A 21535-nucleotide genomic window follows, 5' to 3' on the forward strand; every position below is an offset into this window, starting at 1 on the left:
TATTCTGTGGCGTGTATCCAGAGCATGGTCGGCAAGCCCAGAATGACTGTATTTGTGAAAACAGATGTAGTCCTTGTGTTCCGAAATTCTGATATTCGCTGTCCTGCCTGTTTGGCCAAAGTAAGACAGTTTACAACTGCAAGGGACCTGGTAAACACCAGGTAGGTGGAAGTGGTTGGTCTTTAGTGGAGCAGATAAGGGATGCCAATTTTCTGTAAGGTTTGTAACAGGAGGTCAGGTCATGTTTTTTTAAGATTTTGGTAATCTTTTCCGAGGTGCCTCAGATATAGGGAATGGTGATGGATTTAGAGTAATCCTTGTTGTGTGTGTGTGGGGGGGTCTGTGGTTTGTAGGTTCTATTTTTTTTTGGGGGGGGGGGGGTAGCCATTGGCTGAGAAAGTGTTGAGGATGTGATTTAGTTCAGTGTTTAGGGCCAAGTCGTTTGAACAGATTAGTTTAGCCCTGTTGTATAGTGTTTTCACTACTCCATATTGTTGTGAGGGGGGGGGGGATTGTTGGTGAATGTATCTACCTGTATGGGTGGGTTTTCTGTAAACTGAGAAAACCAAGGATCCATTAGGCTGGCGGGTGACTAGTGTGTCTAGGAAAGGGAGGCTGTTGTTTTCCTCTTTTTCCATTGGTTGTTTAAGTGTGTTAAGAAAGAGAGAAGTGTTTCAGAGCCATGTGGCCAAATAGCGAACACATCATCAATGTAGCGAAGCCATGTGGTTTGTTTTTGTGGGGCAGAGGCTAAAGCTTTTTCTTCAAAGGTCTCCATAAAGAAATTGGCCAAGGGTGGGGAGAGTGGTGAACCCATGGCTGTCCCCTCTATTTGTTTGTAGAATTTTCCCTGCCAAATGAGATAGCCTGAGTTCATTGTGAACTGAAATAAGGCTGAGATATCGGGAGAAAATTTAGCTTGGATTAGCAATGAACTCAGGCTATTGCTGCTGTATAGACTCAAAAAACCACCGGCAACATGTGGTTTTGTTTGAGTCTATACAGCAGTTTCTGTTGGAGGGGAGATGTGATTCATTAGTTAGTGTTTATATTCCCACTTGTCTCTAATTGCACTATTTGCACCTCTTGTATCTTCTTTGTGATCATTTTTGTTCTCTAACACTGCCATAACCTCTTCAAGAAACTTCTTCTTATACAATCTCTTGCAGGCAACAATGACTCCCTGGTCTATAAGCTGTATTATAGAAATGGTATTTGGAGGAAGGAAGATAGATTTTATTCTTCTATTCCTACTAACCAACTGCTCAGCATTAGGATGGGCTGATGCATTATCAAGAAGTAAAACAGCTTTTACATCTTCAGGAGTGATTTTCAGGATCTCTTCATGGTAGTTTTGCACTTCAAGCATGAAGTGATTGAAAAACTAATTAGAAAATAATCACTTGTAAACCAGGCACATTCCTTGAGCTGGAATTGATTACATGCAACTGGTTCATAACATTCTTTAAAGCGCGAGGCTTTCGTGCTCTTCTGACTACCATTGGCTTGAGGCGATTAGTGCCATTGACATTAGCACAAAGTATTCAGATTCAGTCAGAAAGTCCATAGTGCACTGAAATGTTAGACATGACAATACTGGAGTGCTGAGCAATTGATTAATTCGGAGGGAAATTGTTAGTATTCAGGGATGCATGAGCAGGGCTAATATAAAGTGCTATGGTCACTTAACCGAATGGAGAGGAAAGGTTAGTAAAACAGATGTTTGATAGCAAGAAAAAAATTCAGAGGAAGACCAAGATCTAAGTGGACTGATTCAGTCAGAAGTGCCTTAGAATACTGAAATAGCAGAGTGCTGACAAATAATAGACTGATTTGGAGGAAAATTGTTGATAGGAGATTGGTTGCATGATTAATGCAATCTTAATCATGTAATGCTGTCATCATAGCCTAATCCACTTGTGAGGATACATTTGATGATGATAATGGTGATATCTCTCTCTCTTAGATAGTCTTTTTGACGAATATCACCTCACTGAACAGTTGGTGCAGTACAGATATTATTTTTTCATGTTTACATCTTGGATACATGTATTTGTTGTCATGTTTTAAAGATTAATTTTTCTTTCCACCAATAGTCTCGAAAGTAAAGTCAATCGATTAAAATGTGTATATATTTCATTAAACTGTTTAAACTAAACATATTTGGTCATTTATAATTAAAATACAATTTTATTAATGCTGACCATAAAAAAATTTTTTTATGGTCAGCATTAATAAAATTGTATTTCAATGTGTATATTATTATTATTATTATTTCATTATTGTACAAGCACCTTCCTGGAGTCAGAAGACTCATTGGGAGACCCAAACTATCTACATAATCTAACATATCTCTACTTGAACCCATTAACAAAGTGCTCACAACTGACTCTGGCAACTCGTACCATTCATTCACAACTTTCCAAACGGAAAATAAACACTTTTACTTCACTTCCAGGGATGGCCTCTTGTTCTGTCCCCTTTATCCAAGTGCCTAAAACATTTCTTCTGCATCAGTCCTATAAAAACTCTTTAAGTAATTTAAATGTTTCTATCCTATCCCCCCCCCCCCTCTTCTTTGCCTGTTAACCAACTTCTGCAGTTCACACACCCTCAATCTATCTTCATAATACACATTTCACAGACCAATCACAATCTTGGTTGCGTGTCTTTGAATCCTCTCCACCACTTCATCATTCGCAAGAAACCTAGGAGACCAGAACACACCTAATCCAGACATAATGAGGCCTTATAAAGAGAAATAACAACTTCCTTAATTGTACTCATTAATGTGTTCTTCAATAGCAAAGTAATCTCATTAGCTACCTTGGCAACCTAAGGAATATACCTTCTAAAATTTAATTCTCTGTCTAGCACCACCCCAAATCTCTGGCTTCATCTATTTCTTAGAGTATAATTTCATCAGTGTGGTACATAGTTTGTAATTGATATATTCCAAAGTTCATAACTTTACATTTCATCACATTAAACTAACATTATCTTTTGCCCATACTGATAACCTATTTTAATCATTCTCAAGAGCTCCACATTGCCTTGATTAGCTATTATTTTATCCAATTTTGCATCATCCACAAACAATTGAATATTTCCTTTCAGATTATTTCCTATATCATTAATGTACAAATTACACAGTAGTGGTCAATTGTGGCACTCCACTAATCACTTGCTTTCATCTGGATTCTGCTCCTCCATATACTACTACATTTTGGTATCTGTCCATCAGCCACCCTATTATCTACATGACCACTGTCATATTCATCCCCATTTGTTCTAATTTGCATAACAGTTCCATATGGTATTCAGAGTAATCATGAAACCATTTCCTTTATCCAACTCATTTGTCATTCTATTATAAAAAGTTAGTAAATTACTAATGAACGGCTGATCCTTCACAAAGCCATGTTAACTCTCACAGAGTATCATATGCTTATCCATCCATTCTTGAATTCTCTTTTTGACCAATTTTTCCTATACTTTTATCACCACTCCTGAGATGCTGATTGATCTATAATTTGCTGTTGCAGAGTTTGCTGTATGCAAAGGACTTATTTTATCCTCCTTCCACTCCCTGGGACTTTGCTAGTGCTGAGACTTAAACATCCCAGTCAGAGTCCCTTGCACATTCTCATAAAATGTGAACTAATACCCCCCCCCCCCCATCCTAGTTCCGCAGCTATATTTTGATTCTGGAGTATCCTGAGAACCTCCAGTACATCCATCTCTATTCCCACATATATCTGTAATGTATGTAACAGCAGTAAATTCACTTGGATGATCTTGCAGAGTGGTTACTGTGTAACTCAACTACTTTATCTGTTTCTTTCACCTCATCACAATCAACAGTCATTAAGGTTATTCTTCCATAGTCATTCTTCCTCTTACATTGCCACATTACAAAAGAATTTTTTGGGATTTTCTTTGGCCTGTTCAACTAGTTTCTTCTCATGATCTGATTAACCATTCTTACCATGCTGGTCACCGTTCTTGCTTTGACCACCCTTGTGCTGTTCATGAGCTTGCTAGTCACCTTCCTTTCACATATGCCCTATGTTCTCTCCACAACATTTTTTTTTCTGTAGTTTATGCTTATGACATTACTCATCCATCTGACTCCTACCTGATTAACCCTCTTACCATAGGTATACAATTTAAATTGGTTCCTTTAGCTGTCCCTTAACTATCTGCCATCATTACTAACATCCTTCCCTTGAAGGGTTTTACGCCATGGCACAGCTTTAAGCTTGTCATAATTAGGACCTTTTAGTTCCACATATAATCCTTCTTTGCAGATTATTCCTTATTTTTAACAATCTCCCTAGTCAAGACTATATAGTCACTTTCTCCAATCAGAGGCAATGTGGCCACCTCGGTTATGGCTAGCTATTTTGATCCTATGATTAGGTCCATTTCTCTTGCACTCTGAGTCCCTTTCCATCGCATGCTGCCTCAAGTAATTATTTCTAAGTAGCGATATAAATTCCATTTCCTTCCTACCGTGTTAATATTTTTTCGTTCCAATCTGTATCTCCATAATTGAAGTCTCCCATAAAAATCACTCAACCTGCACTCTTACTAATTTGTTGATGCATGTCTTCCAGATCATCCTTGGAAAACCCCTTGCCTATAACAGGAACCATATATCTTATCTCATTGTCCTTGATCTCACACCAGACTGCTTCAAATGAACAACCACCCCCACCCTCCCACTTTTCATCTCATGTTCCTTTTGGCTGCAATATATCTGTCATCAGTACCTCTCACCCATCCTATCTTCTCTATCCTTCCTGAAAATACTGAATCTTTTGCATTCTTTCCATGTAATTATATCATCTGCTTTTAGTCGAGTCTCAGTAATGCCTATAACTTTTGGCAAGGTTTCTCTAACCAATGCCAAATACTCCCCCCCCCCCTTGTTCCTGATACTTCTGGTATTAGTATATAGAAACTTTAGTGTTCATCTGGCCTGGTTGGCCGAGTGGTTAGCATATCTGTGCTCCAGCCTGCAGGTTTGAATCCCACCGTGGGCATGGATGTTTGTGATTGTCTGTGAAAATACTAGTGGTAGGTGGTAGATGGCGTTGGTGTAGTTGCGGTTCGTTGTAGTTAGTGGGTTTGGGTGGTGGAGACAGAATTGTGCAGTTGGTGCCCTCCCGCGATGAATCTTTGGACTCCTTGGAAGTGCCACGTAATAATAATTAAATCTGCTATTTTTATGGCTATTTTGCCGTAAAGAATATAATTTTTAAGAGGAGTAACTTGGGAGTTTTCTCAGAAATAATACATAAAAAAAATCTACCGTTACTTCCTGAATTGACTACTTATTTGATGTTGTTACTTGAGAGACGGGATTCTGCATTTGGTCATTCTCATACTCACCTCATGAATGTTTTTACACACACACACACCTGACTCCACCCTAATTGCTTAAATATTCCTGAATTTGCACTTCCTCATGTTAGAGAGTAAATACCAAAACCATTTAAGTGCAGATGACCAGCATTATACAAATCCTTCTTTATCTCAAACTCAGACCATAGGTCTACAAATCCTACATCATTCCTTCTTCTCAACCTTGTATATATCGATTCGTTTGGTTTTCTGTCAGTGCTCTTATCAGTCATTCTTGCTCCCCCCCCCCCTCTTGCAATAACAGTTTGCCTCTATTATAGAGAATTGCAATCTTCATCTTCTGACTCATCATTTTTTTACTTTGTCCAACAACTCCTTCAAATACTATATATATAAATGTGTGTGTTTAAGTTATTTAACATGTAAGATATATAATATATATTATATAGTAATAAATATATGCTTTTAAATTAATTTATTTAACAAAAGATGTATATTAATTAGTTTTTTTTTTTTTTTTAATGTGGTTTTTTAAATTCATTTAGAAAAAGTTCTTGGTTCTTATGTAATCATCAACTTCAGAATTAACACATAATCAACATTTAAAGATATTGTTCAGATCAAACTTATTTTGATGAATAATTTTGTATATATATTTGACTGAGATTCTAGTTTTTGAGATGGTTAATGAATTGTGAAAATCTTGATAATTCAATTTCCTAATTAAGATTTAAAAAAAAAAAGTGTGCAGTACGAATATTGTGACTTATTTTCAATGCTACTCTTAGCATCTGATGAAAGTCAGTCCAGAAGTAGTGAAGCGATGGGTAAATGAAGCTCAAGAAGCAGTAAACTCTGACAATGTCATGGTACAGGTAAGCTATTTGTGTTCCTTGAAAAACTAGTTCTGATCTCTAACAAAAATTATATAGCTAACATGTTACTACACAGTCCATATTATTCAAGAACCATAAAATAGCATGTTTTTATACCACACATTAGGAACAATATTTCCTTTTTTAGGTAAAACAAAATTTAATTTTTGTTCGTATTGTTTGTCCTGAAGAGTCAGGTTACTGGATACACAGATGTGTGCCTCGCAGTTTAACGCCTAGCTGTTTATAAAGAGAGGTGATTCTTAAGCTACATATGACATAAGCAACATCTCAAAAGTTTTTCTAAATTTCCTTCTCCATCTTTCCAAAAAGAAACTTTACATTTCATTATAGCATTAGTTCCCAACCTTTTTTGGATTGTGCCCCACTTCAGTGCCTCAAAGATTCTGATGTTCCCCTCTTGCATAATAGTCAGCCAAGTTCTGAAAAAGTATAATATAAATAGGTACTTCAAATAAAAAAGGAACTTAGGTAAAACTGTTTTTAATTTGACTTTCTTCAATGAATATAAATTTTATATTACTTTGTATATTATAAAACATAAATCGAACTCAACTTTAAAAAATAAAATCCAAGTTAATATGATCCTTGAGCATGATGTCTGCTGTAGAGAGTTTTTATTTGAGGTACTAATTTAGTCAGTTTTAATCTCAAATCCCCACAGTTTGTGATATCCAGACGATTTTTTTTTTTTTTTTCAGTAATAAGTCATTTACTAAAACCACATTCAACTAAATATGATGATGGGAAGGACAACAGTAATTTTCTTGCAAAATTAGTTGAATTTGGGTATTTTATTTCTGTCTTGTCACAAAGCCATCCATTGTTCCTTTCATGTTGAATAAAATTCTAACAGACACAGACTCATCATTCTGCATTTCTGAGAGTTCTTCTTAAGTCCACTAGCATTGACTTAGTTATCAAACAATGAATGGAAAATCAATTTCTTTTAAATCAGATCTATCATTTAAATCACAAATCCTTTTACTCAGGCAATCTGCAATAACAAGTACAGCAGCATCAGTTACCTCACACTTATTTAGCCAATAAAATTGGTCAAATTTTTTGGCTGAAACATTCTTTTGACATAATGGCAGAAATTCAATGAAGCCAAATATCTTAGCCTTTGCATCAATAAGGGATCTTATTTGGTCCTTGCAGTTGCTTATTTAACATATTCAGCTTTTCAAAGATATCTGTCAAATAACTCACAAATGCTTGACCACCAACTGTTTGTAGGAGTTTCATTTCAGGTTTGTTATTCAAAAACTCACTAAGAATATCAAATAGTTCCATGAATCTTCTCAGTCAATTCCCCTGTGACAACCATCTCACCTCGATGTGAAGCAATAATCTTACATGGTCAGCAGTTTTATCCTCACAAAATTGTTTGAAGAGATGCTCACATTTGGCCTTAGCTTTTGATAATGTTGATCCATTTTATAACTGAATTCAATATCTTATTTAGAACAGGTGAAAGTTTTTTGGAAACTAAATTTTCTCTGTGAATAACACAATGCAAAAGCAACATTTCAGGATTGTCATCCTTCATTAATTTTAAACGGCCATTATTCTTGCCTGTCATAATGGGAGCACCATCTGTAGCACAAGATGTAATATTTTTCATTGATATTTGAGCTTTGTCTAAATAATTTTTGAGTTTATTGTATATATCAATGACAGTAGAGGTGATTTTCAATGCTTCACAGTACATTTCTTCAGTAAATTCACTATTGTCAATATCTTACGTATACTATCAATACAGCCTCGCTGTCTCTTACAGTTGATTCATCCATCTGTATAGAGAATTATTTCTTGATCTCATTGATTGTGTTTTTGTTGATAGCTATGTTTTCCCCCTGGTGCAGGACACCAGAGTGTACAGAGGATTTGAAATTGGAAGTGATCACCATTTAGTCTTGAGCAGGATAAAATTGAATTTCATATTGAAAAGAAGAACATGTAAGATAGTTTTAAAGAGAATAAAAGTTGAGCAGCTCTCAGATGTGAACTGTAGACTAAAATACACAAACATTTTTGAAGAAAAAATGAAAGCGGTTGGGAGCAAGAACTTGGAGATTCAGTGGCAAGTCCTGAAGAAAACACTGATTGATTCAGCCAGAGAGGCATGTGGTGAGGTTGTGTGCAAGGATAGAAAAATCAGAACTCCATGGTGGACACAGGAAGTTAAAGAGGCAGTGAAGGAAAAGAAGAAAGCATATCAAAAGTTCCTGGCAAATGTCAGCTTGTGCTCTTAGAAAATACAGACAAATGTAAGAAAGCTAAACACTGTGTAAAACTGGCTAAACAAAAGTCATGGAGGACTTTGGCAAGAACATAGAAAATAAATGTCAAGAAGGTGGTAAAATATTCTGGAGGTTGTTGAAGAAGCTCAGAAATTTAGGAAAGAGTGCTGTAAAGAAATTAGACATGATAAAGGTGACATGAAAACAGGAGAAAAAATGCTTTTTCTCCTGTTCTCATGTGGTAAAAAATGCTGCCCAACATGCAGTCAGGAATACATATCCATACTTGAAGTAGAAAAACCCAGCAAAATCCTGAAATGTGGAAACGCAGCAGGTGTAGATGATATTTGACCAGAAATGTTCAAGCATGGAGGTATAAAAGTCGTACAGTGGCTGCACTGCATAGTTCAGAAGGCCTGGACAGAGGGACAAATTCCAGATGATTGGAGTATAGCTCTCTCATAGTACCCATATATAAAAAGGGAAATAAAACTGAATGTGAGAATTACAGGGGCATTTCATTACTGAGTGTTTCTGGTAAGATATACGCAATTATACTTGAGAAATGGTTGAGAAGGATTGTGGAAGAGAAGCTTGGTGAAGAACAAACTGGATTCAGACCAAATAGAGACTATCAGGATCAGATTTTCACTTTACCACAGATAGTTGAGAAATCATTGGAATATAACAGAGATCTGTATTTAAGTTTTGTAGATCTGTAAAAGGCATATGACAAGGTGCCAAGAGAGAAGCTATTCCACATGCTACAGTTCTGTGGTGTTAATGGGGCATTATATCAAGTAATACTTAGTCTTTATTTGAGTTGTAAGTCAGCAGTTAGAATTGAAGGAAGTACAGGAAATGGTTTAATGTTAAATCTGGTGTCAGACAAGGATGTATATTATCCCCCCCCCCCTCTCTTATTCATTATCTATATGGATCACATTTTGAAGTTTCAGTACTTTACCACCTTGACGTGAAGATGTCGTGGTTCTTTCGTCTGTCCGTAAGGGGGGATATCTTTCTGTTACGGTAGATTGCCACCACGTGGAAGTCACGTGTTCGTTACGAAATGGCCACTTTTCTTTGCTGGACACTCGCTAATCCCATAGATTGCTGTCGTTAGCTGGACCTCCATCAAAAGGAATCCTTTACTATCTCAACATCGCCAAAAGCTTTACTGATGGCCCAATTTGGAGAACTGCCGTCATCTCGCTTATAGCATGCCCAACTCCTTCAGTTAGCAACCAGGAAGGAGATTGCCGTCCGGCGGCATCGATCAGTCAGCACTGCTGATCCATATTTCAAAAAATCTTAAAAGGAAGAGAGGAAGGAATTAATGTAAATGGTGAAATCATTAGTAACATCCAATATGCTGATGACACAGCTCTCCTGGCTAACAATATTCAGGATCTTCAAAATCTTCTGTAACTAGTGAATGAAGAGAGTGAAAAAATGGGATTAAAAATAAATATCACCAAAACTAAATTCATGGGCATAAGCAAGAAACCAATTCTTCATTCATCACTTTCTTGAAATGGGAAACGAATAGAAAGAGTGAAAAAGTTTAGATATCTCAGATGCTGGTTAAATGAAGAATGCAATCCAGAAATGGAAATAAAAGTTAGAATTGAAATGACAAGAAAAAATTTCCTCCTGATGAAATCAACACTGTGTAACAGCAACTGAAACTTAGAGCACACATGATTAAATGCTATGTATGGTCTATACTGCTGTATGGTGCAGAAACTTGGACCTTGAAGACAACATCAATAAAAAAAACTTGGAGACTTTGAGATTTGATTATATAGACGAATGTTAAAAATCCCATGGACAGCAAAAACGTCCAATCAGGAAGTACTGGAACAAATGGGGAAATCACATGAACTTTTAAATACCATAAAAAGAAGGAAAACTGCATATCTTGGTCACCTTCTTTGTAATGAAAAATATAAAATACTTCAATTGCTTATAAAGGGGAAGATAAATGGAAGAAGAGGACAAGAAAGATGATGAAAATCTTGGCTGGCAGACATCAGACAGTGGACTGGTATGAGCTCTGAGCTGAGGGACTGTTTAGAGTGGCTGAGGATCGCTCAAAATTTGCCAAGGTGGTCGCCGACCTCTGATAGGAGTTGGCACTTAAAGAAGAAGAACCCTTAATCATGAGTAAAAGGAATGGTGTGCAAAAAATAGAAATGTCAAAATGATTCAAAAAGTAATCTGATTGGAAGAAAAACTTGAAATAATAAAGAAAAATGAACAAGGCGAGTCCAGAGCAAAGATAGGACAAGAACACAAAATTTGGTGAATCAACTGCTGAATATAAAGAGAAAGGTAAGGCTGCTTCAAGTTCATCATGCATGCGCTGAAAATCAAAGTATTATAATGATTGAATTAGAGAGACTGCTGTTTACATGGATCAAAGATTGTAACCAAAAACGGATCCCGCTAAACACTGGCCTTATTAAATCAAGCATTGTCTCTTTGTAATCTGGAAAGAAAGGGCTATCAATGATGGAAAAGAAGAATTCCATGTTAGCGCTGGGTGATTTGAGCGTTTCGAAAAGAGAAATAGCCTACATGATATTCTAATCACAGGTGAAGCTGCAAGTGCAGATAAGGAGATATCCTGAGATTTTGAAGAAAATTGTGTAAGAAGGGAACTATTGTGATCAACAAATATTTAATGTTGATGAAACTGGCCTTTTTTTTTTTTTTAAGCGAATGCCTTCCAAGACTTTTCTAGCCAAATCAGAGAAATCTCAGCCTGGTAATAAAGTTACAAAGTCAAATGAAATTACTGCTAGCAATATGCAAGCCGTTTGGAAGCACATTCTTCCACATTGTGCAAATGATTTTAGAGGCTTTTCAAATGAATCTACGTTAATTAAATCTCATTCTGAGAAGTTGAGTGATTCTGATCTGCTAAATTTAGATGTACGGTGGGAAGATCCTGAAGAATATGAAGAAAATTTAATCTGACTAGCCAGAGGCTTCACAGAAGCAATTTGAAAATAGTTTTCGCACAATTGAAGTTTTTAAGCAGCAATGCTTAGAGACTGACCCTGGTGAAGAGAGAACCAGTAAAATTTGCATAAGAGGCAATAATAGGGCCATACCATTAGTTGTATGAAAAAAAGAAACAATGCCCGCCAAACTACATTAGCTCATTTCTTTGTTAAGAAGCAGAATAATAAATTTATATTCTGAATATGCTTTATTGTCTTTCAGCTTCATGGTTTTCCTTTAACTAGGCCCTGAAACATACCCTAATTCTTTCATTAAAAAAAAAAAAAAAATTAAGGATCAAAGAAGAAATTTGTGGAACGAATTATACATTTTCCCATAGGTTATTATATTCGATTAGCGCATTTTCGATTAATGTGCCTGTTTTAAAGAACGCATTAGGCACATTAACCGAGGGGTTGCTGTATACTCAGATTGCAATAATTCCATCATGGATGCTGCTATGTCATTTTCAATGAAAATTTCATTATGCAGTACTTGGCAGAGCATTCTGTCTTGGTTTGTTTACATTCAAATAGGTCACTACCCAAAGGGTTGAAACACTTTGGGTAGTGACCTTCCACCATAATGTATAACATTATACATCTCCTAGGAGATGTGTTTTATATTATGGGAAATACTAAGAATAGCGATCAGAGCTTTATCCGCCTTTGCCACGAGTTGCCCTAGTTTGTACTACGTGCTTTAGCTTACACTAGTATCTGCCGATTCTTTTATAGTTTACCGTATTCGGCATGAAACGCTTTGATTCCGATCTTTGAGTTTCTTATTCGGCTTTGAAATAATGTGGGATTTAATATCCCCTTCACCTTCATTTAAATAATGTTACATCACCGAAGTGAAGCCTATTGGCTCTTTTATTTAAGTAAGTGTGTGTGTATTTTGGCAAAGGGAAGATGTGCAACATACCATTGCATGCCCTCTAATCATGATCAGTCATTTTGATTACACCATGTCAAACACTGTTTTATAAAAATTTAGCTACTGCTGTGAATTATTAATATTCTTTTACAATTTAGTTCCTGTGATTTCATTGACCAAGTAAGTCTTGTCTTCGTTGCCATAATGCACTAATCTTATGCCTAAATATATAAAACAAAAATAAAATAAAATTCCTGTTGATATTAAAATTATGAAAAGAAGGGTATATTAACATCCCACAAGACAGAGGTGTGCGTGCTAACAATACGTTCTTACTGATGTATACGAATAAACACAAGAACAGGCTGAAAATAATGCCTGTTGTGTTAGGAAACCTTACATATATCAAGAAATGCCTACTCTGTATATGAGTTGTATGTCAAAAGTTAGAATTGAAGAAGGTACAGGATGATAGTTTCATATGATCACATTAAGACAAGGGTGCTTGCTATTCTCCATAATATGATCCATGTATGAAACTATCAAAACAAACCGGACTGTGCTGTATTCTCAGTGACCAGATCAAGTTACGGTCTCATGCTGCCAGATGTCAGTGGCGTAGACATTGTTAATCAAGCCTGCCATGTGGCGTTGGGCTGTGTGCATCAGAACTCATGTAACACACATAATTCTTATCACATGTTTTTGCTATTTTGAGATTTTGTCATGAATGCAAAATTAGAACAAAGGACAAACGTAAAATTTAGCATAATACTATGGAAATCTGCCACAGAGACCCTTGAATTAATTCATAAGCCATATGAAGCCATGAGCCAAACTCTGTGTTTCACGTAGTACTCAAATTTTTAGAAGGGCATAACCACCTTGATGACAACTAGAAGCCTGGATGACCGTCCATCAATACAGCTCATGAAAAAGACGAAAAAATTCAACCAATTATCAGTGCAGATAATTGGTCGAACATTACCATCCAGAAAGTTGTAGAAGTCAAGAGATAGGGAAAGAATCTGCCACAGATGCAATGCATGTTCACACGATCATTACAAGAGATTTGAACATGCATTGCATCACTGCCAGGTTCATTCCCCATCTCTTAACTTCTGACCAGAAGGAGCACCATGTGAATGTCTGTCAAGATCTTTGTCAAAAGGCCATTGATGATCCGATCTTCATCTCAAGGGTTATCACAGGGATGAGATTTGGGTTTACAACTGCAGCCCAGAGACAAAACAGCAATTTTCACAGCGGAAGAGTCCATATTCCCCAAGAGCGAAGAAGGCAGGGCAAGTCAGGAGTGCAACAAAGAGGGTGGTGATCATCTTTTTCGACATTAAGGGGATTATGCACTGATAATTTGTCCCAACCAGTCAGGTGGGCAATGCAGAATTCTATTGCAATGTTTTAAGGCAATTGAGAGATATAGACGTTCATTGCAAAAGACCTGAACTATGGCAAAGCCACAACTGGCACCTCCACCATGATAATGTTTTCTCCCACAGCTTCTTAAAAACGCAAGAATTTTTGACAGTTGTCCCACATTCTCCTTACTTGTGTTAGATCCTGAATGGAGAATTTTCTAAGTTGTTCATTCAGAATCTAATATGAAAATTTTAACTAATTTAAGATAATACCTGCACACCAGCAGAAAGTAATAAGACCTTGTTTGTTGTATATGAGAATGTGCATTAATATGTGTAATGTATTAGAAATATTTGTAGTCAAAATGGAAAACTAAACTAGAAAATTATGTCAAATTAGTGATTATATATAAAGGAAATATTGACTTAAATTTGTGTCCTATTAAGCTATCTAAAATAACATAAATCGCCAAACAGTAATGAGTAACAGCGCAAAGGTCGCGTCTGAAACGCACGTATTGGTCGTGACGCCGGAGGCTACAGCAGATGCGGAAAATAACGTAAGCATGCTTTCCTCGAAGACAGCACCTAACAGCAATAGGGAGATTAAGGATCATCTTAAGGGCATTAAAACTAAGGGTCGTGTGCAGAAAAAAAGGATACAGCAAAAAGAGGGCGCTAGAACACAGAATATAAGACAATGCATGCCATATTGCAAGGCTTTTTGTTCCGGATTTCATCTCGAGGATTCTTGACCGGTGGTTGGAGAAAGGACGAGCCAGGGTTCTATGATGTCAGACAGTGGCCGTTTTCCTGATTATGCTGAACAAGATTCCACATGGAGCCGTACCGAATCATCAGCCTATGAAGAATCGTGCCACTCCCTGGATGTCCCATCGGAAAGGAGTGGAGATAGCGGCAGAAACTAGTTAGAGTCTGGAAGCAGTAGAAAGGACGACATAGCCAAAAGCCAAGCACTGAGATAGCCGATCGAAGGAATGATCAGAACAACACGTGGTAGTTAATAGACCTTCGGAAAGAACTGGGTAATGTAGAGATCTTTGTTATATGTTACGGAAGTGATAGAAGATTGAAATTTGTGTTTGATTAGGTAATGTGGACAATCCTTTAGAGAACTTTGATAAGATTTTGTATTTTGGACAGCAAATTCTGTTAGACAAGGAATTGTCAGGAATGAATCTAATTGTATGTGACTGAAGTAATAAGTGTATTTTGTTTAGTAGATAACCTTAACTGAGAAAACAACAAGTTGTATAGTATGTATTCTATGAATAGCATGCATGAGAGAATCTTAATTTAGTGTAATATTGTCATTGCTTTCTATTGTTCTGTGTGATTAACAGTTTGATCTGTCTAGGTGAACTTAATTAATTTACTTTCTAGTAGCAAGGCTTATATGTTGGTCATACATAACTGGTAATTAGTTTACGGAATTAACAACGCATATAAAATATATTAATTAAAGGAAACTTTAATAAATAGCTTCTATATTTCGGCAACGTCACGTTTCCATCTTCAAGAACATAAAGATATGGTATGTGCACGCAGGCACTAACAAAAGCAAATGAGGAAGAAAGCAAGAAACTAATATTGTTCCTACAGTCCTAATGGTGCCCTCTGGTGGACTAATTTGGATGTAGTCTTTGTGTTCTGAAATCAGGATTTCAGAACACAAAGACTACATCCGGTTTCACCAGTACAGCCGCTCTGGGCTGGCAGACCATGCCTTAGATACCTACCATAGGATTCGTTGGAAGAAAACAAAAATAATACACCACAGCAAGTTAAAATATGAAAGATTATTCAAGGAATCTTCAGCAGCTCTAAAAAACATTCCTAACCTCAACAAATTTGGGTGCATGAAACTACCCCAAATTTGGGAGACTTACATTTTGAGAACTTCAGCCCAACTGCCAAGTCAACCAAATTAGCCCACCAGAGGGCACCATTAGGACTGTAGGAACAATATTAGTTTCTTGCTTTCTTCCTCATTTGCTTTTGTTAGTGCCTGCGTGCACATACCATCTCTTTATGTTCCTGAAGATGGCGAAATATAGAAGTTACTTATTAAAGTTTCCTTTAATTAATATACTTTATATGCGTTGTTAATTCCGTAAACTAATTACCAGTTATTGATTAATTTAGAATTGTTTAATTATCTTGGCATGAGATTTAACTTAGCAAGAGATTTAGAAGTTTTAGTATTTTGATTCAGTTTAGTTGTAATTGTCATTTAGTTCCAATAAACATGTTTTATTGCATATGCCTCAGTCTCGAATTAAAGATATCAAATTATCATTTATGAAATTAGAACCACAGCAGGAGAAATTTTAGATATATATGTTTAAGTAATAGATCATTGGTCACGACTGCAATAGTACCGATATCTATTTAAGTGTGTGTTATAGTGTATGCCAATGGATCTAGGAATATTTCCCTGAACTTGAATAAATTCCTGTTGTAGGATACTGGCTGGCAAGTATAAATACAAATTTGCCAGTATTTGAAAAGGAAATATCTCTAGGTGGAATCTAGTTAGGCTACACACAAGAAAAGATAATAGAGGTTAAAGAAGTATATAAGTTAAGGAAATTAGAGAGAAACAACGATGTAACACTTGCCAGATTTAATTCACAAACCATCAATATATTGTTATAAGTATTCACCATTGACAAGTAAGTGCCTTTGTGCAAAAAATGTACAAAAAGTTTTTACACAAATGTAAATGTTAAAATAGATTTATCAAAATGAAAAAATCTTATATATATTTTTTACTTACTATTCTTGAAAATCGGACAATACTTTTACAAATACTGCAATGTCAGAGAGTTCTGAACATGATGAACACATGTACAGTAATGAAATCCTTGACACGTTGCAGATCCGTTGCAGACATAATCGCAAACATTCCAGTATTTCAATAATCAAGTATCATGTTTAGATTATTACAAAACTTTAACTTAGAAAACCACTAGACAGCTAAAGGTCATGATTTGTATCTGCATAGAAGAAGACTCAGCTCAGCTGGTACTTGTTAGACTGAGCTCCCCAGAACTGCAACAATATGCTCATTGGAAGATGTCAGCAGGGCACTGATAGTTTTAGATTGTGCGATACATACAGTTTCTCTGAATTGATATACAGCATTTGTTTTGAAAGAAGCGAAATCTGACATAAACAAACACGTAGATTTTTAAAACTTCATTTTGCGTCCCCTTTTATGGCCCCCTTTGCATAGTGCACAACTTGCACACTTGCTTGAGGTGGTTCTGGTCATAGGGTATTCCAGAGACTATGCCATGTTGGTCACTCACCTCTGGGTGTTCTGCACCAATTACACATCGCAAGAAACCCAGGTGACCAGACCTGAACACAGTAATTTAGATGTGGCTACCTTAGCAGCATGCCCTCTAATATTTAACTCAATGTTTTTCAGTTCTCCCAAATCTATAAGTCAATTTACTGACGTACAGCCCCATCAACATGATACACAACCTGTAAGCTTTGACACATAATTTTATACTTTTACTTTTCAATGTAAACATCCATTATCTTTTGCTCCTACTATCAGCCAATTTAAATCACTCTGCAGCTCTCCACATTGCCTTGATTATAAATGAAAGATGCCAAGAAATTATATTCTTGGTTTAATCTGTTATTCAACTGTAAGCAAACAAAGTTTGCATGTGAAATATATTCACAACAGGGCTACTTGTATATAGAGGCTAATGACTTCATATTGATTACTTTAGCATCCCATAATACAAAGCACATATTATTTAGCGTGCGTGCGTGTGTATAATGCTATGCATTATGGGAAGAGCCGCTACTAAGACCGGCTTCAACCTTTATTGAAGGCCTTGTCAGTGGTAGCCAGACCCAGAAGGGATATCAAAGTTATCTGATCTGGCAAGAGGGATTGATTGGAACTGTAGTCCTTTATCCCTTTTTCGGATTTGTAACAAAATCTTTGGATTAAGAATAATATTATTGTGCACTTGGCTTGCCCATTATAGGCTATTGACTACCAGTGAGTTTTTTTTTTTTTTTTCCCCCTCTCTTAAAAAACAATACTTGTTTGGTATGGTTTTTTGAATGTTTGTCCTAAAATATTTGTTTTAGTCTATAGCTAGGTGGTAGACCATAATGGCTAAGAGTATTATCTAGCCTTTGACTCACCCAATTTGGACTTCTAGCAGTGGTTTTATAAAACTTGCCTGTTCAATATGATTTTGGGACGTTTGTGTTTTGCAGTATCATATTCACTGTAGTCTACTGCTTTGCAGATTAGTGAGTTAGGGTGGATAGCAGCATTTACAAAGAATTTTGTGGCCTTTTCGCGTAGGAGAGTTTTGATCTCTGCAATATTGGCTTCTTGGTGAAGCTGTATGTTTTTTATGAACCATGTGGTGTTAAACGCTATTCGTAAACATTTGTTTTGGATTGTCTCTAGTTTGCTTACTCTTGAATCTGCTGTGTGACTCCATGCAGGTGAGCCATACATCATACTGGCTGAGTGGCAGCTTGTCCATAAGCGCTGCAGGGCTGCAGTCTTTATTTAACAGAATTCTTCTCTTTGTTCATTTCTACAAAGATATAAATTAAATGATAGAATTAAATAGAAACCGCACAATATTTACCTACGATAACGACAATGACGTTAATTTGCATTGTTTGTGCTTGTGTAGTAGCAACGTATCTTGGGTTGCAATGCTGCATGCAAATCACATAAGGGCTGCATTGAATGCAGCCCTTATGGTCATTGTATTACGAACAAGAAAATAATGAATTTTAGATAAATATATAAAAATGTAAGAATGGCGACAATAAAACAGGAACTTTCATTTTATACTGGAGGAACTGCAGTTCTGCATCCCTTATGGAAGAGCTGCCATTGATTCTGGTATTTAATTTATATCTTTGTAGAAATGAACAAAGAGAGAATGCTGTTAAATATTGTTAAATAAGGGCTGCAGCCCTTATGGACAAGTCACCACTGTACTGATCAGCATCTTGTATACCAGCAGTTTGAGTTCTGGTGCTTAGCCGGATACAGCAATTCAGTAATAGTGTTATCTGCCTTATTTGCTTTTAAGCAAACATGATCGATATGTTTAAGCAAAGCCCTTTTGTACCCTAAGTATTTGGCTACTGGTTGCCATGGAATGGAGATGCCAAACATGACAACTTTGCTCTTTGGGCACACCCGTCTTCTTGTGAATAGTTTTGTGAATAGTTTTTTTTTTTTATTATAGGTTGCTAGTAGCAGACCATTATTGCAGTATCATCTGCATATAGGGCCATTGTGGTGGTAACTGTGCTTAGGATGTTAGCCACATACATGTAGATAGTAAACAGCAGAGATGAGGGGGGGGGGGTACCTGCAGTGATGTGTTCACATGATCTAATTACCTTCAGCTTCACTTGGAGTTTGCGATCGCTGAAGTATGATTTGGTGAGTTTGACCAGTCAGTCCTAGTAGAAATTTGGCCTGCAGAAGTTCGAAAGGAAGCCCATTGTGCCATATTTTGTTGAATAGTTTGTTAATGTCAAGGAATATTGCCCTGTGTGTGCTGCTAGTTGAACCCTACACTGATGTTTTCCATGACACTGGGAACTTGTTCTGTGGAGTGGTTCTCCAAGAATCTAAATTGCTCATCTGAGATGAGATTTATTTCTTTAGTGACTTATTAGTATTACCTTCTCAGCTATTTTTCCTAGGCAGGAAAGCAGGCTAATTGTTTTTCCTGGTTTTGGGATTAAGATTACATCTGCTACTTTTCATTGTGCAGGAAAGTAGTAAAATCTTAATATTACATTAATAATAGCAGCAGTGTGCATTATGGCTTTATGTGGCAGGCATTTGATAATTTTTGTTAGAATTCATATCTGGGCATGTTCCTTCTTATTCTTAAGTTTGGTGATGATTTCACGAACTTCAGCAGAAGATGTTAGTTGGATGAGGTTTATGTACTCTGTGAGTTTTAGCATTCAGCATACCCAGGTGTGTACTTTACTGATGAAGTCTAGATCTGCATGAGTAAAGCTTTGACTACACTGCATTTTGTTTTGTCTCACAGTAAACCAGACCACAGTTACTATGGATTGGTGGGAGAGATTTATGGTTTGTGCATAGAGCTTTGGTCATTTTCTAGAGCATCTGGTCCTCTTTGCTTAGGGGCCACAGTGTCTCTCACTGTTGATTTTGACAGTTTTTAAGTACATATCAAACATGTTTTGTAACCCCTACTGAGCATTTTGTGGTATTGGCACCTGGCTATGTTCTTTTCACAGAGCAGTTTTTTTTTTTTTTAATCTCATCCAGAAGTTGGTTGGAGTTTGTGCATAGCAGCTGTTCATGCAGTTGTTATCTGCTTTTTTAAGCTCAAAATAAGTCCTTTGAGTCAATGGCTGGAGCTGGGCCAATAGGTTTGTATAGAGCAATTATTAGTTTTGTCCAGTTGACAGTTGAGATCCGATCTGGGATATTTTCATGCTGTAAGCCCATTTGAAGTACAACCAGGTTGTGCTCATAGCTGAGGCCATCCATCACACTTATTTGGTATTGATGCATGATATTTTGTAGTATTACTGTGTCAAGAAGATCAGGAGGTCCTGCCACATTGTGGTACATGGTTTCTGGAGGTCCCATGATCACTGTGTTCCCGGCAGCAGCAAAGTCATTAATTTTTCTACCTTTTTGATTTGTTTGGGCTGGAATCCTCCATGACCATTTGATTGGCACATACCTTCTGCCAGCACGACTGAATGGGGGAACGTACCTTGTGTTTTTTACAAGAGGTCTTGCCAGAACTACTGAACCCTGTTCCAGCAAACATTCAAACGCGTGTATGGTTCCAACATGATGGAGTGCCACCCCATTTCAGCGTGGATGTACGGAACGCCTTGGATGCAACATTTCCAGGACGATGGATTGGTCGGGGTGGTCCCATCACTTGGCCGCCACGATCGCCCGATCTCTCATGTCTGGACTTTTTCCTGTGGGGCCATATGAAAAGCCTGATCTACTATAGCCCCATCGATTCCAATGAGGACCTTATTGCCAGGATTTCTATTGCCACTGTACGAGAAATGCCTAGTGTTTTCATCAATGTACACCAATTACTATGTCGAAGGTGTGAAGCCTGCATTAATGTTGGCAGTCGCTCTTTTGAGCAGTTTCTGTAATTTGTTCAATAAAATTTTTAATTTATATTCTGTAATTTCTGCAATTGTTTCAAATCTCCTCTGTTATTCTTGTGTTTCCTGACACAGTAGTTGCTGACCCCCTAGTGCTTCACCACTTGAGTTTGGACCATGCATTGTATGACGAAAAGTGCTTGTTTAGGTGTGTTCTATCACCTCTTAAAGTTTGGCCCAAGAGTTCTGAATCTCCCTGTGTGTGTGTGTATATACATATATATCAACAATATATACATATATTTTGTATAATATATAATTATACAAATTTGGAGTCATTAATACTCTTAAAAACAGAGCTTAACAATATGCTCTAATCAGCAAGCTCTTAAACAAGAATTAAAAATTATTAGCAACACGTTTATAAATAATGGCTATAATAAAAATACTGTTAATGAAGTTCTTCATAAAATTTCATCAAAAAAGAATATAGATAATAGTAAAATCATCCCATATGTAAAAGGGGCCAATAATTGTTGTAATGGTTGGTCACTAACTTTAGCAAACCATGTAGATTGTAGTGCAGCTTGTC

At 36.7% G+C, this 21535-nt stretch overlaps 1 protein-coding gene across 2 annotated transcripts in view; it reads left to right on the plus strand.

Moving 5' to 3' along the window:
• Window positions 1-21535, plus strand: part of gammaCOP (coat protein (coatomer) gamma) — a 406638-nt gene that overhangs the window by 155705 nt on the left and 229398 nt on the right. For both annotated transcript variants that reach the window (XM_090390747.1, XM_090390756.1), the window contains exon 8: window positions 6159-6245. In XM_090390747.1, coding sequence (XP_090246873.1) covers window positions 6159-6245 — 87 coding nt within the window. The remainder of the gene's footprint in view (window positions 1-6158; window positions 6246-21535) is intronic.

Source organism: Typopeltis vanoorti, chromosome 1 (assembly GCF_054136105.1).
Source record: "Typopeltis vanoorti isolate ZY-2024b chromosome 1, IOZ_Tvanoo_1.0, whole genome shotgun sequence".
Taxonomy (NCBI): Eukaryota; Metazoa; Arthropoda; class Arachnida; order Uropygi; family Thelyphonidae; genus Typopeltis; species Typopeltis vanoorti.